Source organism: Schistocerca cancellata, chromosome 2 (assembly GCF_023864275.1).
Source record: "Schistocerca cancellata isolate TAMUIC-IGC-003103 chromosome 2, iqSchCanc2.1, whole genome shotgun sequence".
NCBI classification, from domain to species: Eukaryota; Metazoa; Arthropoda; class Insecta; order Orthoptera; family Acrididae; genus Schistocerca; species Schistocerca cancellata.
The window spans coordinates 419,640,980-419,657,848 of record NC_064627.1 but is presented as its reverse complement, the minus strand read 5'-3'; the positions used below and the strand labels follow the sequence as shown (position 1 = coordinate 419,657,848).

The 16,869-nt window shown below is 39.0% G+C and overlaps 1 protein-coding gene across 1 annotated transcript in view; it reads left to right on the top strand.

The window, feature by feature from the left end:
• Nucleotides 1-16,869, top strand: part of LOC126161869 (protein CFAP210) — a 191,061-nt gene that overhangs the window by 36,809 nt on the left and 137,383 nt on the right. The window contains exons 3-4 of the mRNA XM_049917995.1: nt 8,043-8,227; nt 10,142-10,250. Coding sequence (XP_049773952.1) covers nt 8,043-8,227; nt 10,142-10,250 — 294 coding nt within the window. The remainder of the gene's footprint in view (nt 1-8,042; nt 8,228-10,141; nt 10,251-16,869) is intronic.

The following is a 16,869-nucleotide window of genomic DNA, read 5'->3' as shown; positions in this document are numbered from 1 at the left end:
TGTGACTCGCCGATCATTCAAAGTGCCGCCGCGCAATTACGCGCGTCCTCTACGTGCGGCGCTGTCTGCCAGCCATGCAGCAGCTGCGCCACCTAAGCGGCCAGCCGAGCAGCAGCCGCTAGACTGGGGCTCAGTGCTCATTCAAATGCTAACGTGTACACATGTCTTGCTTGTCAAATTACTCTGTAACTTATATGTGTTGTGTCGTTCTGAAATATATGTGTTAAACTTGACGTTACAACAAAAACTCCATAAACACACAATGTTATGAGAAACCACTTGCGAAGAATGGTCTTAAAAGCCTTTTGAAAATTTAGAAATATGAAATTATCCTGTCAATAGTTATCATTACTTCGTGTGAATAGAGAAACAGTTTTGTGTCACAAGAATGATATTTTCCAAAGCCACTATTGTCATGTGTCAACAGATTATTTTCTTTAAAATATTTCATAATTTGCAAACACAGTATATGTTCCAATATGCTACTGCAAATCAATGTCAGTGACATGGATCTATAATTCAGCATATTATTTCTGTTTCTTTTCTTATTTGTTGGTGTTGCCTGTGCAACTATCCAGTCTTTATGTGCAAATCTTTCATCAATTGAGCTATTGTGCTTTACTACTAAAAATGGGGTAATTTCATGAGCAAACTCTGAAAGGAACCTAATTGGTGTGAAATTTGCATGGAACACTAGCTTTTATTGAGTAACTTAAGTCAATTCACTAAAATGAAGGCACCTATATCTAAATTACTCACATTGGCAGCTGTTCTTATTCCGAATTATGGATGTTTACTGCTTCTCCTTTGGTGAAAGAATTTCAGAAAACAATGTTTAGTAACTCCATTTTAGTATTGCTATCATTACCATTGCTATTGTGCAGTGAAAGAATTTATCCTGTCTTGCTGATGGTGTACTTTACTTGCAACCAGAATCTCTTTGGATTTTCTGCCAGATATTGAGACAGAGTTTTGCTGTGGAAAGTATTAACAGCATATCACATAGAAGTGACCGCAGCTCGTGGTCTCACAGTTGCGTTATCCCTTCCTGAGCATGGGGTCCTGGGTTCGATACCTGGCGGGGCCAGGGATTTTCACCTGCCTTGAGATGACTGGGTGTTTGTGTTGTCCTCATCATTTCATCATCAGTTTCAGTTGAGTGCTCCCCCCCCCCCCCCCCCCCCAAACCAAACATCATCATCATCACCTAGAAGTCTGTACTAAGTTTTAAGCTTCTGTGAAACATTGTCAGTCGTGGAGATTTTGTATTCTTTTAAATGTGGTATGCTCTTTTCATTGCTTCTGCAGCAGTATCCTGATCAGTTTTGTGTACTATTGGGTATGTTTAGTCTCTTAGTAATTTACTTTACAACCATTTATACTCCATGTGGGCTCCTAAACTAATTGCTCCAGGAAGGATTTAGTACAATTTTGCATGGTGTTTTGTTTGTATGTGATATTAATTTATTTGTCCTGTAGATCATGGACTGTACAATGTTTGAAGGTATTGGACCACTCCTTAATTACTACGCACTTTTCTTGAAATTTTTTACACACTTCAGCTAAGCAAAATGTAATATTACACAATATTTTATTATTCTATACACTTTACAAAAACAATCTTAATTGGTGCTGCAGGATGGTTTTTCTAGATATTCCCTTTCTGTACAGTACCTCATCTCCTACCTTCCAAACTTCACAGAAGCTCTTCTGCGAACCAGTTCGCAGAAGAGCTTATGTGAAGTGTGGAAGGTAGGAGATGAGGTACTGGCAGAATTGAAGCTGTGAGGATGGGTCATGAGTTGTGCTTGGGTAGCTCAGTTGGTAGAGCACTTGCACACGAATGGCAAAGGTCCCGAGTTTGAGTCTGTCTGGCGCACAGTTTTAATCTGCCAGGAAGTTTCATATCAGTTCACACTTCGCTGCAGAGTGAAAATCTCATTCTGGAGTCATATCCATGTTGAAAATGTGCACCAAACAAATACACAAAAAAGTCAGGATTAAACTAAAAAGAACACAGACAAATCTAAATAATAAACTTGCTCCTAAATAGAAATTCATGATATAATGCACAACAAATGATCCACCCTCATGATGCTGCTTGAAAGGAACTGGGTACTTGACAGCTGTTATCAAAGGTCACTGACCTTATCAAAACAAGTGGCAGTGGTGCTACAGACAGTGTAAATGTATACTGTACAGTTATTAAAATGTGGGACTAAGCCTTGTAAATATGCAAACAAGCAAGAAATTTAATTGTAAACTACAAAAGCACATAGAGAAAGTTAAATATATAACTTCTTTCTACTTAGCTGCTTGTAACATAATGTACAAGCAAGTAAGCTATGCTCCTGGTCTCCTGGTACTGCTTGAATGGAGGATGGTGTGGGTTTCACATTGATTATCACTCAGTGGTAGGAGCAACCTGATAGGCTTGTCTCATGACATACTGCACAAGATACTATGGAATGGCATCTGTGTAATGGCAATAGTGCAGAAGATGCAGTGTCCAGAGTTTCATCTGATAACATTTGTAGGTTTCTTTAACAATGACTTGATGCCAGTGATTATCAGGTACATTTATTATCATTACAGCTGTCCATGAAAAATAAATTTTGTGTATGTGTGTGTGTGTGTGTGTGTGTGTGTGTGTGTGTGTGTGTGAGAGAGAGAGAGAGAGAGAGAGAGAGAGAGAGAGTGAATAAAGTGAATGAAAGGTGGTGTAATTTTTGGAGCTATTTATGTGTCCACACACAACATACCAATCACCTGTGTTGAGGAGATGAGGGATTGTTTACTTCAGTGCCTTCTCTGCTATGTGCTATTTATACTTACATTACATGCATTCTGGATAATGAACTGCAACTGTGATTTAAATTTGTGGTTTTGGTCCAATATACAGGAGTTGGACAAAAATATGGAAACATCATGAGAAATGCATGCTTGAACATAAATGCAGATGCTAGACAAGCCTGCAGTTTGCAGTATTGTATTTGACCATGAGTGGCCCTTGTGCAACATCCTCAATATGTTGCAAGTGTCAGTAGTAGTCAGAACATTGTTTGTGTAATTGTGAGTGCATTGTGTCAGAGCTAAGTGAATTTGAACATGGTCAGATTGTTGGTGCTCACATGGTGAATGCTTTCATAACCAGGGTAGCCGAAGTGTCTGATATTTCAAGAGACACCGTATTGAAGATTTAGACAGCATACAGGAAAAGCTGAAAAACATCACCCATACACTTGAAATTCAGATGATAGTGTCTGTTGAGAAATTGTGACAAATGGACATTGAAGATTATTGTGCAGAAAAATAAGAGGACAAACAGCTGTTGAAGTCACTGCAGAACTGAATGTTGCAGTTGCGAGCCCTGTCAGCACCAAAACACAAAGGAGCTCCATAACTAGGGCATTGCAGGGCAATCTGGAATTCCAAAACCGCTAATCAGTGATGCAAATGCCTGTAGCAGGAAAAATGGCTCTGAAGCAATAAAATCTGGACAGTGGAATAATGGAAGAAAGTCATTTGGTTGACTGAGTCTTCTTCTTCTTGCGTTACGGCGTCTGTAGGACCACGGGTAGCCCCTTCGTGGACTGCATTTTCCTCTTCTTCCCCCAGAACTTCTTCATTCTTTCTCTTCTCCTCTCCCGCTCTTCTTCCGAGATCTTCAGTTTCCATTTATCCTGGCGGCTCCACTGGTGACATTCTAATCTTTTCCTGTGTTCTTCTCTGTCATTGATCTCTGGCATATTTGTCGGTGTATATTTGTTCCTCCAATTTTCCTTTCCTTCGACCTTGATCCCCAATTCCAACCAGTCCTTCTGAAGTTCAACAATCCACTTGGTTCCGTCTTTCCCCTTGTCCTTACTGTTGTTTCCCACACTCTCTTCATCATTCTGTCCATACTCATCCTAACTACATGCCCAGCAAACCTTGCCCTTTTCAGTCTGATTTCCCCGGATATTGTTCTCATGTTCCGGTACAATTCTTCCCAAGGTCTTCGCATCCACCTCTCTCCACCTCTTTTGGGACCTAGTATTTTTCTCAGTATTTTGCTCTCTTCTTTCTCTAGTTGCTGTGCCCCATTTCTTCCTAATGTCATCGTCTCGGCAGCATATAATACTGCATTCCTCACTGTTGCCTTGTAGTGGCTTATCTTTGCCTCTGTGGATATATTCTTTTTATTGTATACCTCTCTCGTCATGCAGAAGGCTGACCTCATCTTCTTTATCCTCTCTGTTATTCTCTCCTTGCTCCTTTCCTTCCTGTTATAAATTCTCCCAGGTATTTAAATTTGTCCACCATTTGCACAGTGCCTTCCGGTGTTTCCCAGTTTGCAGTGGTGTTTAATGTCTTTGTCTTGTTATAGGCGATCCTCAGGCCCACCTTTCTGGCTACCATCCTTAAGTTGTCAAGTTGTGTCTTTGCGTCTTCTTCCATCTCACTTACTATTGCTATGTCATCTGCAAAGGCTAGGCAGTCCACTTGAGCCCTGTTGTCCTTTTTGTCCCCCACATGGGTCTTTGGTATTCCCATTTCCTCGTTTATTGCTCTCCACTGCCTGATCACTTTGTCCAGTGCTATATTGAACAACAATGGTGACAATCCATCTCCCTGTTTAACACCAGTCTTGATCTCAAATTCTTCTGACAGGGCTCCTCTGAATCTCATCCTTGCTTTTGTGTCTGTCAGAATTTCTTTTATGAGTTCTTCTGTAGTTCCATCAAGTCCTCTGTTCTTCAGGATCCTAACAAGAGTCTGTATGTCAATGGAGTCATATGTCTTTGTGAAGTCCATGAACATTATTACTGTCTTTTTGTTTTTTAAGGCCCTATGTTCTATCAGTTGCTTCAGGATAAATATCTGTTCTACACAACCTCTTCCCTTCCTGAATCCCGCTTGGTAGTCGCCAACTGTACTTTCTACCTGTTCTTCTACTCTGTTGAGCCATAGTTTTGACAGCACCTTGTATCCGACCTCTAGTAGCGATATTCCTCTGTAGTTGTTTGCGTCTCTCTTGTCCCCCTTCTTGTGTATTGGTGCTACAATTGCATTCTTCCATCCTTCTGGCAACTTCTTTGTTCTCCAGATCTGGTGAATTATGTTGGTCATGTTGTCTACTGCTTTGTTGCCTCCCCACTTTATCATCTTGACTGCTATACCATCTTCTCCAGTTGCCTTATTATTCTTCAGATTGCTTATGGCATGTGTGACTTCATCCATGGGTGGAGGGCGTGGCTCTCTCTCTTCTGTGTCAGTCCTCAGTTCCAGCTCTTCTTCAGGTGGTACACAGTTCAGCAGGTCGTGAAAGTGCTCTGCAAAAATCTGACAGTTCTCCTTCGCACAGACAGCCAGCTCCCCTTTCTTATCTCTTATAAACACTTCTCTACCATTGTATCCAATCAGACTCTTTTTGAATTTCCCGAAAAAGTGTCTGCTGTTGTTTTTCCTGAAGTTGGTCTCAATCTCGTCCAGTTCCTGCTTCATCTTCTGTCTTCTGGTCCATCATATTGTTCGGGCTGCTTCCTTTCTTGCTCCTAAGAAAACTTCCCATTTTTCCGGGTCCTTCTTGCTGCTCCAGTCTCTCCAGGCTTTCCTGCGAATCTCTACCACTTCCTCACATTCCTTGTTCCACCACCAGTGGAAGCGACGTTACTCTTCTGCCTTCGAGACCGTTGGCCGGGCTTCGCCTGTAACCCTAGGTAGGGGCCCCAACTGGGTGCTACCATCCGGAGCCAGATGGACCCAGTTTTTTACGAGGTTGTTACTCCTCCCCCTCCTCCTTCCCCATGACTTGCGAGATGGGGCCCCGGGCTTCGGACTGGCAATGGCGGAAATTGACTGAGTCTTATCACACTGTTTCCAACTTCTGCCTAATTTTATGTCCCATGAATGAAACTTGGCAGGTATTTGGTGATTATCTGGGCAGCCATATCATGGTATTCCATAGAAGCTCACTTTACTGCCAAGGGTTATGTGACCATTTTGACTGATTAGGTCCATCCATTGGTACAATGTTTGTTCCTCAGTGGTGATGCTGTGTTCCACGATGACAGGGCCCGTGTTCACGCAGCTGCATAGCTCAGGACTGGTTTGTAAGCATGTGGATGAATTTTCACATCTCTCCTTGTCACCCAGTCACCAGATCACAATATAAATGCTCTTTTATAGTCTACTTTTGAGAGAAGGGTGGTTCAGATTGGAAAATTGCGCAGGTCGCACCAGTGTTTAAGAAGGGTAGTAGGAGTAATCCATCGAACTACAGACCTATATCATTGACGTCGGTTTGTAGTAGGGTTTTGGAGCATGTACTGTATTCAAACATTATGAATCACCTTGAAGGGAGTGATCTATTCATACGTAATCAGCATGGTTTCAGAAAACATCGGTCTTGTGCAACGCAGCTAGCTCTTTATTTGCATGAAGTAATGGCCACTATCGACAGGGGAACTCAAGTTGATTCTGTATTTCTAGATTTCCAGAAAGCTTTTGACACCGTTCCTCACAAGTGACTTCTAATCAAGCTGCGGGCCTATGGGGTAGTGTCTCAGTTGTGCGACTGGATTCATGATTTCCTGTCAGGAAGGTTGCAATTCGTAGTAATAGACGGCAAATCATCGAGTAAAACTGAAGTGATATCAGGTGTTCCCCAGGGAAGCGTCCTGGGACCTCTGCTGTTCCTGATCTATATAAATGACCTGGGTGACAATCTGAGCAGTTCTCTTAGGTTGTTCGCAGATGATGCTGTAATTTACCGTCTAGTAAGGTCATCCGAAGACCAGTATCAGTTGCAAAGTGATTTAGAAAAGATTGCTGTATGGTGTGGCAGGTGGCAGTTGACACTAAATAACGAAAAGTGTGAGGTGATCCACATGAGTTGCAAAAAAAAAAAAATCCGTTGGAATTCGATTACTCAATAAATAGTACAATTCTCAAGGCTGTCAATTCAACTAAGTACCTGGGTGTTAAAATTACAAACAACTTCAGTTGGAAAGACCACATAGATAATATTGTGGGGAAGGCAAGCCAAAGGTTGCGTTTCATTGGCAGTACACTTAGAAGATGCAACAAGTCCACTAAAGAGACAGCTTGTACTACACTCGTTCGTCCTCTGTTAGAATATTGCTGCACGGTGTGGGATCCTTACCAGGTGGGATTGACGGAGGACATCGAAAGAGTGCAAAAAAGGGCAGCTCGTTTTGTATAATCATGTAATGGGGAGAGAGTGTGGCAGATATGCTACGTGAGCTGGGATGGAAGTCATTAAAGCAAAGACATTTTTCGTTGCGGCAAGATCTATTTACGAAATTTCAGTCACCAACTTTCTCTTTCGAATGCGAAAATATTTTGTTGAGCCCAACCTACATAGGTAGGAATGATCATCAAAATAAAATAAGAGAAATCAGAGCTCGAACAGAAAGGTTTAGGTGTTCGTTTTTCCCGCGTGCTGTTCGGGAGTGGAATGGTAGAGAGATAGTATGATTGTGATTCGATGAACCCTCTGCCAAGCACTTAAATGTGAATTGCAGAGTAATCATGTAGATGTAGATGTAGATGTAGATGATCACCTTCCACCTCCATCATTGTTATGTGAACTTGCCAGGTGTTCACAGGAAGAAATAGTATAAGGTTCCCTTGAAAATAATATAAGACCCATATTTATCCTTTCTGAGATGACTAGAACCTGTTTTGAATGTCAACAGTTTTCCTATACTGTATACACATGGAATGTGTTTTTGGTATTTCCCTATTTTTGTCCACCCCCTGTATGATGATCCTGTAATACCTCCATGTGATGATAAACTAATTAATAGTACATTAATTACATACCAAATTCAAAAAGGAAACCACCAGTGAAATTACTTTGTGTACTTGCATTAGAGAAAAATACTATATCCAATATGTTTCAGACAAATTGTTTTTCTGTTTTTCAGTACATATTAGAAAGTGGTGAAATCAAAATCATAGATTTTAAGCTGAGTGTTCCATCTTTGGCCATAATCTGTGTCTGTTTTATGACTTCAATAATAAAGTAATTACAGGTACTGCGAGAACGGGATGCCCAAGTAAAGTTCAACAAGCAGTTGAAGGAAGATGAAGCACAAAGAGAAACTGTTTATGCTGCTAAAATTAAAGAAGATGCCGAATTATTACATCGAGAAAAGTTAGATGAAATTGCAAAGAAGATATGCAAGTGTAGAAAATATAAAAGGGAAATAAAGCAACAGTAAGAACAGTTTTGCATGGTTCTTGGCATAGAATACCTTCTAAACTTTTCACACATTGTTAAATGATTAAATTTTGCGAATCATTGCTACTCATGAAATTTTGGATGTAGTCACTGTTACAGCTGACATTAATTCTCTGTGCAGAATGATTGGATTTTCAACAGTTCATTAAGAGGTAAAAATAACAAATATAACGATAACAGAAATTCAAAAATTGGAGTACTGAATAAAACTGAGCACAGGAAAACACATGCAGATGTATGATGGTTGCTTCTATTTACCTTTTGCACATGTGCCCACACTTTAAAAACAAGCATGCTGCACACGCATGCAGATGCCCACGTGCATGCATCCCCACACATACGCACATGTGTGCATCCATGTGCATCCCACCCCCTTTTCACACACACACACACACACACACACACACAGTTTGAGTTTGTGGTTATCCAGGCAGATAAATGGTGGAGAGAGAGGAAACCATTGAAGCCACAGGGGAGGAGAGGAGGACAACGGGCTAGGTAAGGAGGAGTGGGAAGCTATTGGAAGAAGGAAAGGGGGTGGCAGATTATATATATGTATGAGAAAGAGAATGGGAAAAAGTGAGTCCAGTGTTGGAATGGAAAAGTACTGAAGTGCAAAATGGCAAGCAAAAATAATGAGGTCAAGCAGGGGGAAGGGCATTAAGTACAGAGAAGGGAAGATGAGAACTAGTGGAGGTTAGGGCCAGGGAGCTACCAGAAACTGAGAATGTACCAGAGTGATGATATCACCTTTCTGCATTGTTCAGGGGAGGAGAGTGATGGCCATTATGGCAGAGATGTTGAAATAGCTGTTAAAGTCACACTGTTGACTATTCATCAAACATTTATAGTTAGCCACAGTTGTATGGTGGCCACTCGTACAGTTAGGTAGCTGGTTAATTGCTATATTCACATAGAATGATGCACAATAGTCAGGTTGCAAATGGTAGAGAGTGTGTCTGTTTTCATATGTGGCCCTTTTTTAAGGACAGACAGAAAATACTTGTTATTGGATTGTAGTAAGAAATCCTAAATGGATATATGGACAGGTTGTCCACAGGGGAAATACTTGCACAATGACATATTACAAGTAGGGATGGTGTAGAGACAGGCTATGATATTGCAGAGTTGGGTAACAGAGGAGCATTTTTAGGGATGAGGTTAATATTTTCACCAGTACGGTATGTTTCTCATCTTAGATAATGGTGAGAGGTAGTTGAAGTTGTGGTGAATGGTGTGTTTGAGTATCTGAACAGTGTCCAGTGCTCTTCCAGTTCAACTCAGGGAGGTGTCTGAAGCCAGGCCTCAGACAGCAAAAAGTTTTAGTTTGTTGCTTGTGCTGTGTCTATTGATTCAAAATCTGATACATAGATAATTTTGTATGCTCATTTAGGCATAAATTTTTTGCTTTTATTTTTTAAATTTTTAAAATATGTAAAGAAACATTGTTTACAATTATGCCTGTACTACCAACCAAGGTTTTTTTTCTTCGTCAACCTAGGAAGACAAGGAGTGACACAGTTCTCAGCACTTTAGATCACTAAATTTTTGTTTATCTGTATTCATCTTTTCTTTGAGTCTTGTATTTATTAATTTACTTAGAAGGTTACCAAATTATTTTCTCGTCTTTGAGTGATTCTTTTGTTTTGACTTTTGTACTCAGTTTGGTGATTTAATTTTATTTCCTTGTTTACATATTTTTTTATAAATTATTTCATCTCATTTAATTTTTTCTTGCAGAATATAGCAATATTGTGTGATTAAAGGTGAAGAAATGTAGAAAAGACCGCAGGCATATTATTATATGTATGCACTATTGATGTTTTCAAAAATGTAAAAATGTACTGTAACAGTTCACAATATTACATTATGTCTGTATTTAATTCACAGAATTGAAGAAAATGAACAAAGAAGAGAAGAAGACCAGATAGGAGAGAAGGAAGAGTTAAAAGCTATAATCAGAGATGTTCAGATTGCAGAAGCTAAACATAAAGAACAGGTAATTCATATTTTGTATGTGGCAGAATATTCATTTATTGATATAATTTAAAGATTTATTTCCTAGTAGTTCTATAATGGTAGTATAGTCACAATTTTTAGTGGAATGGTAATAAATCATAATTACCTGAGCATGTCCTTGTGGATGGGCATTATTGTTCATTATGAGGGTGTCTATATCAACTATGCCTTGGAAAATTTGCAGATGAGGTTGCAGTATGTCATCTCTGTACTTGCAGACATCAGTGTGATTCATCTAATGACTAAGAAAGAAGTGAACTCTTGAAACTTTCTGGAAAGCTAAAACTGTGTGCCAGACTTAAATTTGAACCTGGGAACTCCACCAACTGAGTTATCCAAGCATGACTCATGACCCACCCTCATCTTCTCATCTTCTACCTTTCCAGCTTCACACTTTGATTCCAGTGTTCCAGGTTCAAGTCTCAGTCCAGCACACAGTTTTAATCTACGAGGAAGTTTCAAATCACACCATGTTGCACTGGAGAGTAAAAGTTCATTCCAATAACAATCCCATAGCCTTTGGCTAATTCATATTTGCACAGTATCTTTTTGTTTTCCAAAGGTTCTATTCTTGCAAGGTATGCAGAAGAACTTCTGTGAAGTCTGGGAGGTGGGAGATGAGGTCCTGGTAGAAGTAAGGGTTTGGGCACAGGTTGTGAGTTATGCTTGGGTAACTTAGTTAGTAGAGCATTTGCCCAGAAAAGATGTATCCCAAGGTCAAGTCTGAGTCTGGCACATACTTTGAACCTGCCAGGAAGTTTAAAATCCCTCGCCAGTTTCAGTTGGGAAGCAGAATATATTTATGTGCAAGTAGAATTTGATACCTCTACCTTCTATTTTGCATCCAAAATATAAAAATGCTGGGTGAACAAATCAGTTGGAACACTCACAGTTCCCCATTAAGCATTACTTTCAAAACATTTCAAATATTTGGAAGATATCATATTATTGCTTATAAGTTGTATAGCCTTTAATTTGAAACAGTGTCCTTATACATTAGTCTGACACTAAGATGGTATGTGATATTTTCAGTTGGGAAGGCAAGTGTTCAAACTAAATAAACTCATTAGTACTCAACTTTACCTGAAGACAGCTGTAGAAATTGTAATCATCATCTGTAGTCGGGATGGCATAAGACGATCCTTGGTGCTTCATAGCACTATTGCCAGCTTTCAACTGTGAAGCACTAACAGCTGCAGGTGTAGACAGTGGCCATCCACAGGGTCATGACAACACTGAGGTGTTGCCATACAAACATATGTAAAATCATGTTATGTTATTGGTTGAGGTAGACCTGTGAAGCTGCCATATCCAGCCCACTGCAGTTATCAGTGATCAGCTTACACTGACTCAACTATAGTAGATCGCGAGTTGTTACCCAGTATGAATGCAACAACAGTTGTTTGACTTTTGTAATTTATTGTTCTTTATAGCTTTTTCATAATGTCGTCATACAACTTCACAAAATCAAACCCATTATAATGCAGACATTCAGGACATGACGAATGAACAAATGTCACAAGGTTACATATACCTCGACTGAAAGTAATTTCATGATTCAAAGATCTCACAAGAAGTAACAGTGGAACGACTGACTTTCGTGTAGCATTTTTGAAATCTAATTAACAACTGCGAGAGCTGCGATAAAAGTGGCACATTGTTTCCACTTACATAGGTTTGTTTATGATGGTAGAACATATCGGAAGAACAATGTTCTGTAATCTTTTACAAATTACAAAACACAAGTGAATTAATTTTTGTCTGTTTTCTGAGATTACAATTTAAATGTGATTGTACAGTGGAATTCGAATTTGATTTAATTTCAACCTTACTTTCAAAATTTTTGGAGTCTATTCCTGTGCATTCTTTGTTTACATTACAATTTTGAGTTATTTTTCTTTAAACAAATTTCTGACAGAACAGATTCATTAGATTCAGGAGGTATGTGATTAAGTAGTGTACATAAGACTGTGATCAGAATCATAAATTAAGTTTTCAGTACCACTTAATCTGCCTCTAAGTGTACAAAAGAGAAATCAAGTATTAACTGTATCAATATTTTCTATTTTTGCTTATTATTGTTCTTTACTGTTTTAAAAGAAATGGTGGAATGACAAATTTTATTTATGAAATACTATGTTTATGTATTGTGCTAGTCCATGCCCTGTAGAAATCCTCACATTAATTATGGTCAGATTAAAGTAATATTGAACTGTACAGTGCTGAAGGTACTGTGTGATTCAACAATAAAAATGTATTCTGAATTACAATTCTGAAATTGTATGAAATAGCACAAAACAAAGATGGTACCAGTCTGTTCACATTGACAATCTGGCCTGTATCCCGATAACACTAGTCTACTGACTAGTGTTTTGAGTGCGTGCATTTTATATCCATTTATTTATTTTATTTATATATTTATTTATCCTTTGACAGTGTACATTATACGGATCAAGATATATTTTCATTTTATGCACCGACAGGTACACAGTATTTACTGTCTACTGTTTAACAAAAATATAATTTATTACAAAATTATTTTAGGGCTGTTTCATATTAAATTAGGTTTTGTACAATTTTTATTTTGATACAATAATGGTATTGCAATTGTTTTGAGCTTTAGTGCACATAAGTTCATTTACACTATAATAACAGTTATCTATTAGAAAATTTTTGAAACATTTTTTGAAAATATTTTAATTGTTTATTTCTCTCAAGAATGAAGGGAGTTTTTCAAGGGCTTTTGGTCCAGTGTATGATTTTTTTTTGGTGTGTGTGTGTGTGTTTGTGTGTGTGTGTGTGTGTGTAGGCTCATGGAAGAGTTTCTGTTTTCTTGTGTCATGGTTGTGTTGTGTGTTGTTATCTCTAGTATCGGGAGGATATCTGAATTTTGTTGGAGTAGCTATGGCATTGTATAAGCCATATGTTTTCATTGTGTTTAGGAGCTCCCTACTGTCTTTTGTGTCTTGTAATGTGTTTATGTTTAGGTCACCTAGTAGTACAAGTGCACAGTTCTTGCATAGGATAATATGTAAGAGCTCTCCTATGGTTTCAATGAACGTTTCTATGAACCCATTTGGCGGTCTGTAGATGTTTTAGATGTACAGTGAGGAACTACTTAGAACTATTTTTTGGCCTGTTACTTCGACTACATTTTCCATGTTATATTTTTTACGTAAGTCGAGGCTGTTTATATGGTTTCTGCTTACATTGTTATGGGTTAGTATAGCTGCTCCACCTCTCTTACTTCCTGCATGAACTGGCTGTTACATTGTAATTTGCAACAGTAAGATTTAAAATTTCGTGGTAATTTAAACTGTGTTCTGTCAGAGCTAGAATGTCGGGAGTTTCTTCATTTAACATTATTTCTAATTGGGTTACCTTATTTTTTAAGTATTGTATATTCTGGTGCATTATTTTTGTAACTGAATATCCTGATTCTATGCTTGTTTTTGTCCTATATTCTTTTTTATTATCTCTGTTTCTTGTGGATATCAGATTTCTTGACTTTTCACCCCCCTATACAGTGTTAGTTTCTCTTGTTTCTAATGATTTTACAAACATCTGCATACAATGGAAAATTGTACTGAAATACAGGAGGATCTGCAACGTATTGAGGCATGGTACAGGGAATGGCAATTGTATCTCAATGTAGACAAGTGTAATGTTCTGCGAATACATAGAAAGAAAGATCCTTTATCATTTAGCTACAATATAGCAGGTCAGCAACTGGAAGCAGATAATTCCATAAATTATCTGGGAGTAGGCATTAGGAGTGATTTAAAATGGAATTATCATATAAAATTAATCGTCGGAAAAGCAGATGCCAGACTGATATTCATTGGAAGAATCCTAAGGAAATGCAATCCGAAAACAAAGGAAGTAGGTTACAGTACGCTTGTTCGCCCACTGCTTGAATACTGCTCAGCAGTGTGGGATCCGTACCAGATAGGGTTGATAGAAGAGATAGAGAAGATCCAACGGAGAACAGCACGCTTCATTACAGGATCATTTAGTAATCGCGAAAGCGTTACAGAGATGATAGATAAACTCCAGTGGAAGACTCTGCAAGAGAGATGCTCAGTAGCTTGGTACGGGCTTTTGTTGAAGTTTTGAGAATATACCTTCACTGAGGCGTCAAGCAGTATATTGCTCCCTCCTATGTATATCTTGCAAAGAGACCATGAGGATAAAATCAGAAAGATTAGAGCCCACACAGAGGCATACCGACAATCTTTCTTTCCACGAACAATTCGAGAACGGAATAGAAGGGAGAACCGATAGAGGTACTCAGAGTACCCTCCGCCACACACCGTCATGTGGCTTGCGGAGTATGGATGTAGATGTAGCTATATTCTGCTGAGTGTTACCGTACCTAATCTATTTAAATGTGTGCCATCCTTTCCCAGACAATTTTCACACAGGAATTTGAGTCTATGAAGATAGCGCCTAGACAATCACACTCTTGTTTGATGGCACTGTTTATTTTGGATATATGTGTCACTCACTGACCTCCTTTTTATGATTCTGCTAAGCATGAGCCTGGATCCTTCACAAACACTTCTTGCTGCACGGATCATGTTTCTTGATTCATTCACTGATTCATCTTCGCTGCTGCTTTTAAGTGAGTTTGTTCCAACATGTATAAAAACACTTTTGTAATTTCATTTGTGTTTCGTGACCTGTTCTGTAGCCACTTGTTTCGCAATATTTTTGAAATGTCTGTTGAGTTGTTGCACTCTTATCCCAGGTTGCATGTCGATTTCGCAGTTGGGGACAGCGATATTTTTCAAGGGCGAATCTCGTATTACTAAAAACTTGGAATCTTGTACAGCTGTGGGCTTGTTTCTTCTTTTGGTGTATGTCACCGTCTTCCACTTATATTTCTCTGCTGATGTTAGACCTGTTGACTTTTTCGTGTCTTCATTGGAGGCACTGGGTATATGTTTGTTTTTGAAGTTCAAGCCTGCATATGGAGCATGGGATATGTTATTGTTTTTCGAGTTCTTCTGTTTCTTTGTGGTGGTTTACATTCTCACGGCACAGCCTTTCTTGTATTAGCGTATCATATTTCCCAGTCTCAACTGATTCTTCAATTGGAAAATCCAAGATGGACTATGTTGTTGTTCTTGTGGTCTTCAGTTCTGAGACTGGTTTGATGCAGCTCTCCATGCTACTCTATCCTGTGCAAGCTTTTTCATCTCCCAGTACTCACTGCAACCTACATCCTTCTGAATCTGCTTAGTGTATTCATCTCTTGGTCTCCCTCTACGATTTTTACCCTCCATGCTGCCCTCCAATGCTAAATTTGTGATCCCTTGATGCCTCAGAATATGCCCTACCAACCAATCCCTTCTTCTAGTCAAGTTGTGCCGCAAACTCCTGTTCTACCCAATTCTGTTCAATACTTCATGATTAATTATGTGATCTACCCTTCTAATCTTCAGCATTATTCTGTAGCACCACATTTCGAAAGCTTCTATTCTCTTCTTGTCTAAACTATTTATCGTCCATGTTTCACTTCCATACATGGCTACACTCCATACAAATACTTTCAGAAACGACTTCCTGACACTTAAATCTATACTCGATGTAAACAAATTTCTTTTCTTCAGAAACGCTTTCCTTGCCATTGCCAGTCTACATTTTATATCCTCTCTACTTCGACCATCATCAGCTATTTTGCTCCCCAAGTAGCAAAACTCCTTTACTACTTTAAGTGTCTCATTTCCTAATCTAATTCCCTCAGCATCACGACTGCATTCCATTATTCTCGTTTTGCATTTGTTGATGTTCATCTTATATCCTCCTTTCAAGACACTGTCCATTCCGTTCAACTGCTCTTCCAAGTCCTTTGCTGTCTCTGACAGAATTACAAAGTCATCGGCGAACCTCAAAGTTTTTATTTCTTCTCCACGGGTTTTAATACCTACTCTGAATTTTTATTTTGTTTCCTTTACTGCTTGCTCAATGTACAGATAGAATAACATTGGGGAGAGGCTACAACTCTGTCTCACTCCCTTCCCAACCACTGCTTCCCTTTCGTGCCCCTCGACTCTTATAACTGCCATGTGGTTTCTGTACAAATTGTAAATAGCCTTTAGCTCCCTGTATTTTACCCCTGCCACCTTTAGAATTTGAAAGAGAGTATGCCAGTCAACATTGTCAAAAGCTTTCTCTAAGTCTACAAATGCTAGAAACATAGGTTTGCCTTTCCTTAATCTTTCTTCTAAGATAAGTCGTAAGGTCAGTATTGCCTCACGTGTTCCAACATTTCTACAGAATCCAAACTGATCTTCCCTGACGTTGGCTTCTACCAGTTTTTCCATTCGTCTGTAAGGATTCAAGTTAGTATTTTGCAGCAGTGCCTTATTAAACTGATAGTTCGGTAATTTTCACATCTGTCAACACCTGCTTTCTTTGGGATTGGAATTATTATATTCTTCTTGAAGTCTGCGGGTATTTCACCTGTCTCATAAATCTTGCTCACCAGATGGTAGAGTTTTGTCAGGACTGGCTCTCCCAAGGCCGTCAGTAGTTCTAATGGAATGTTGCTACTCCCAGGACCTTGTTTCGACTCATGTCTTTCAGTGCTCTAT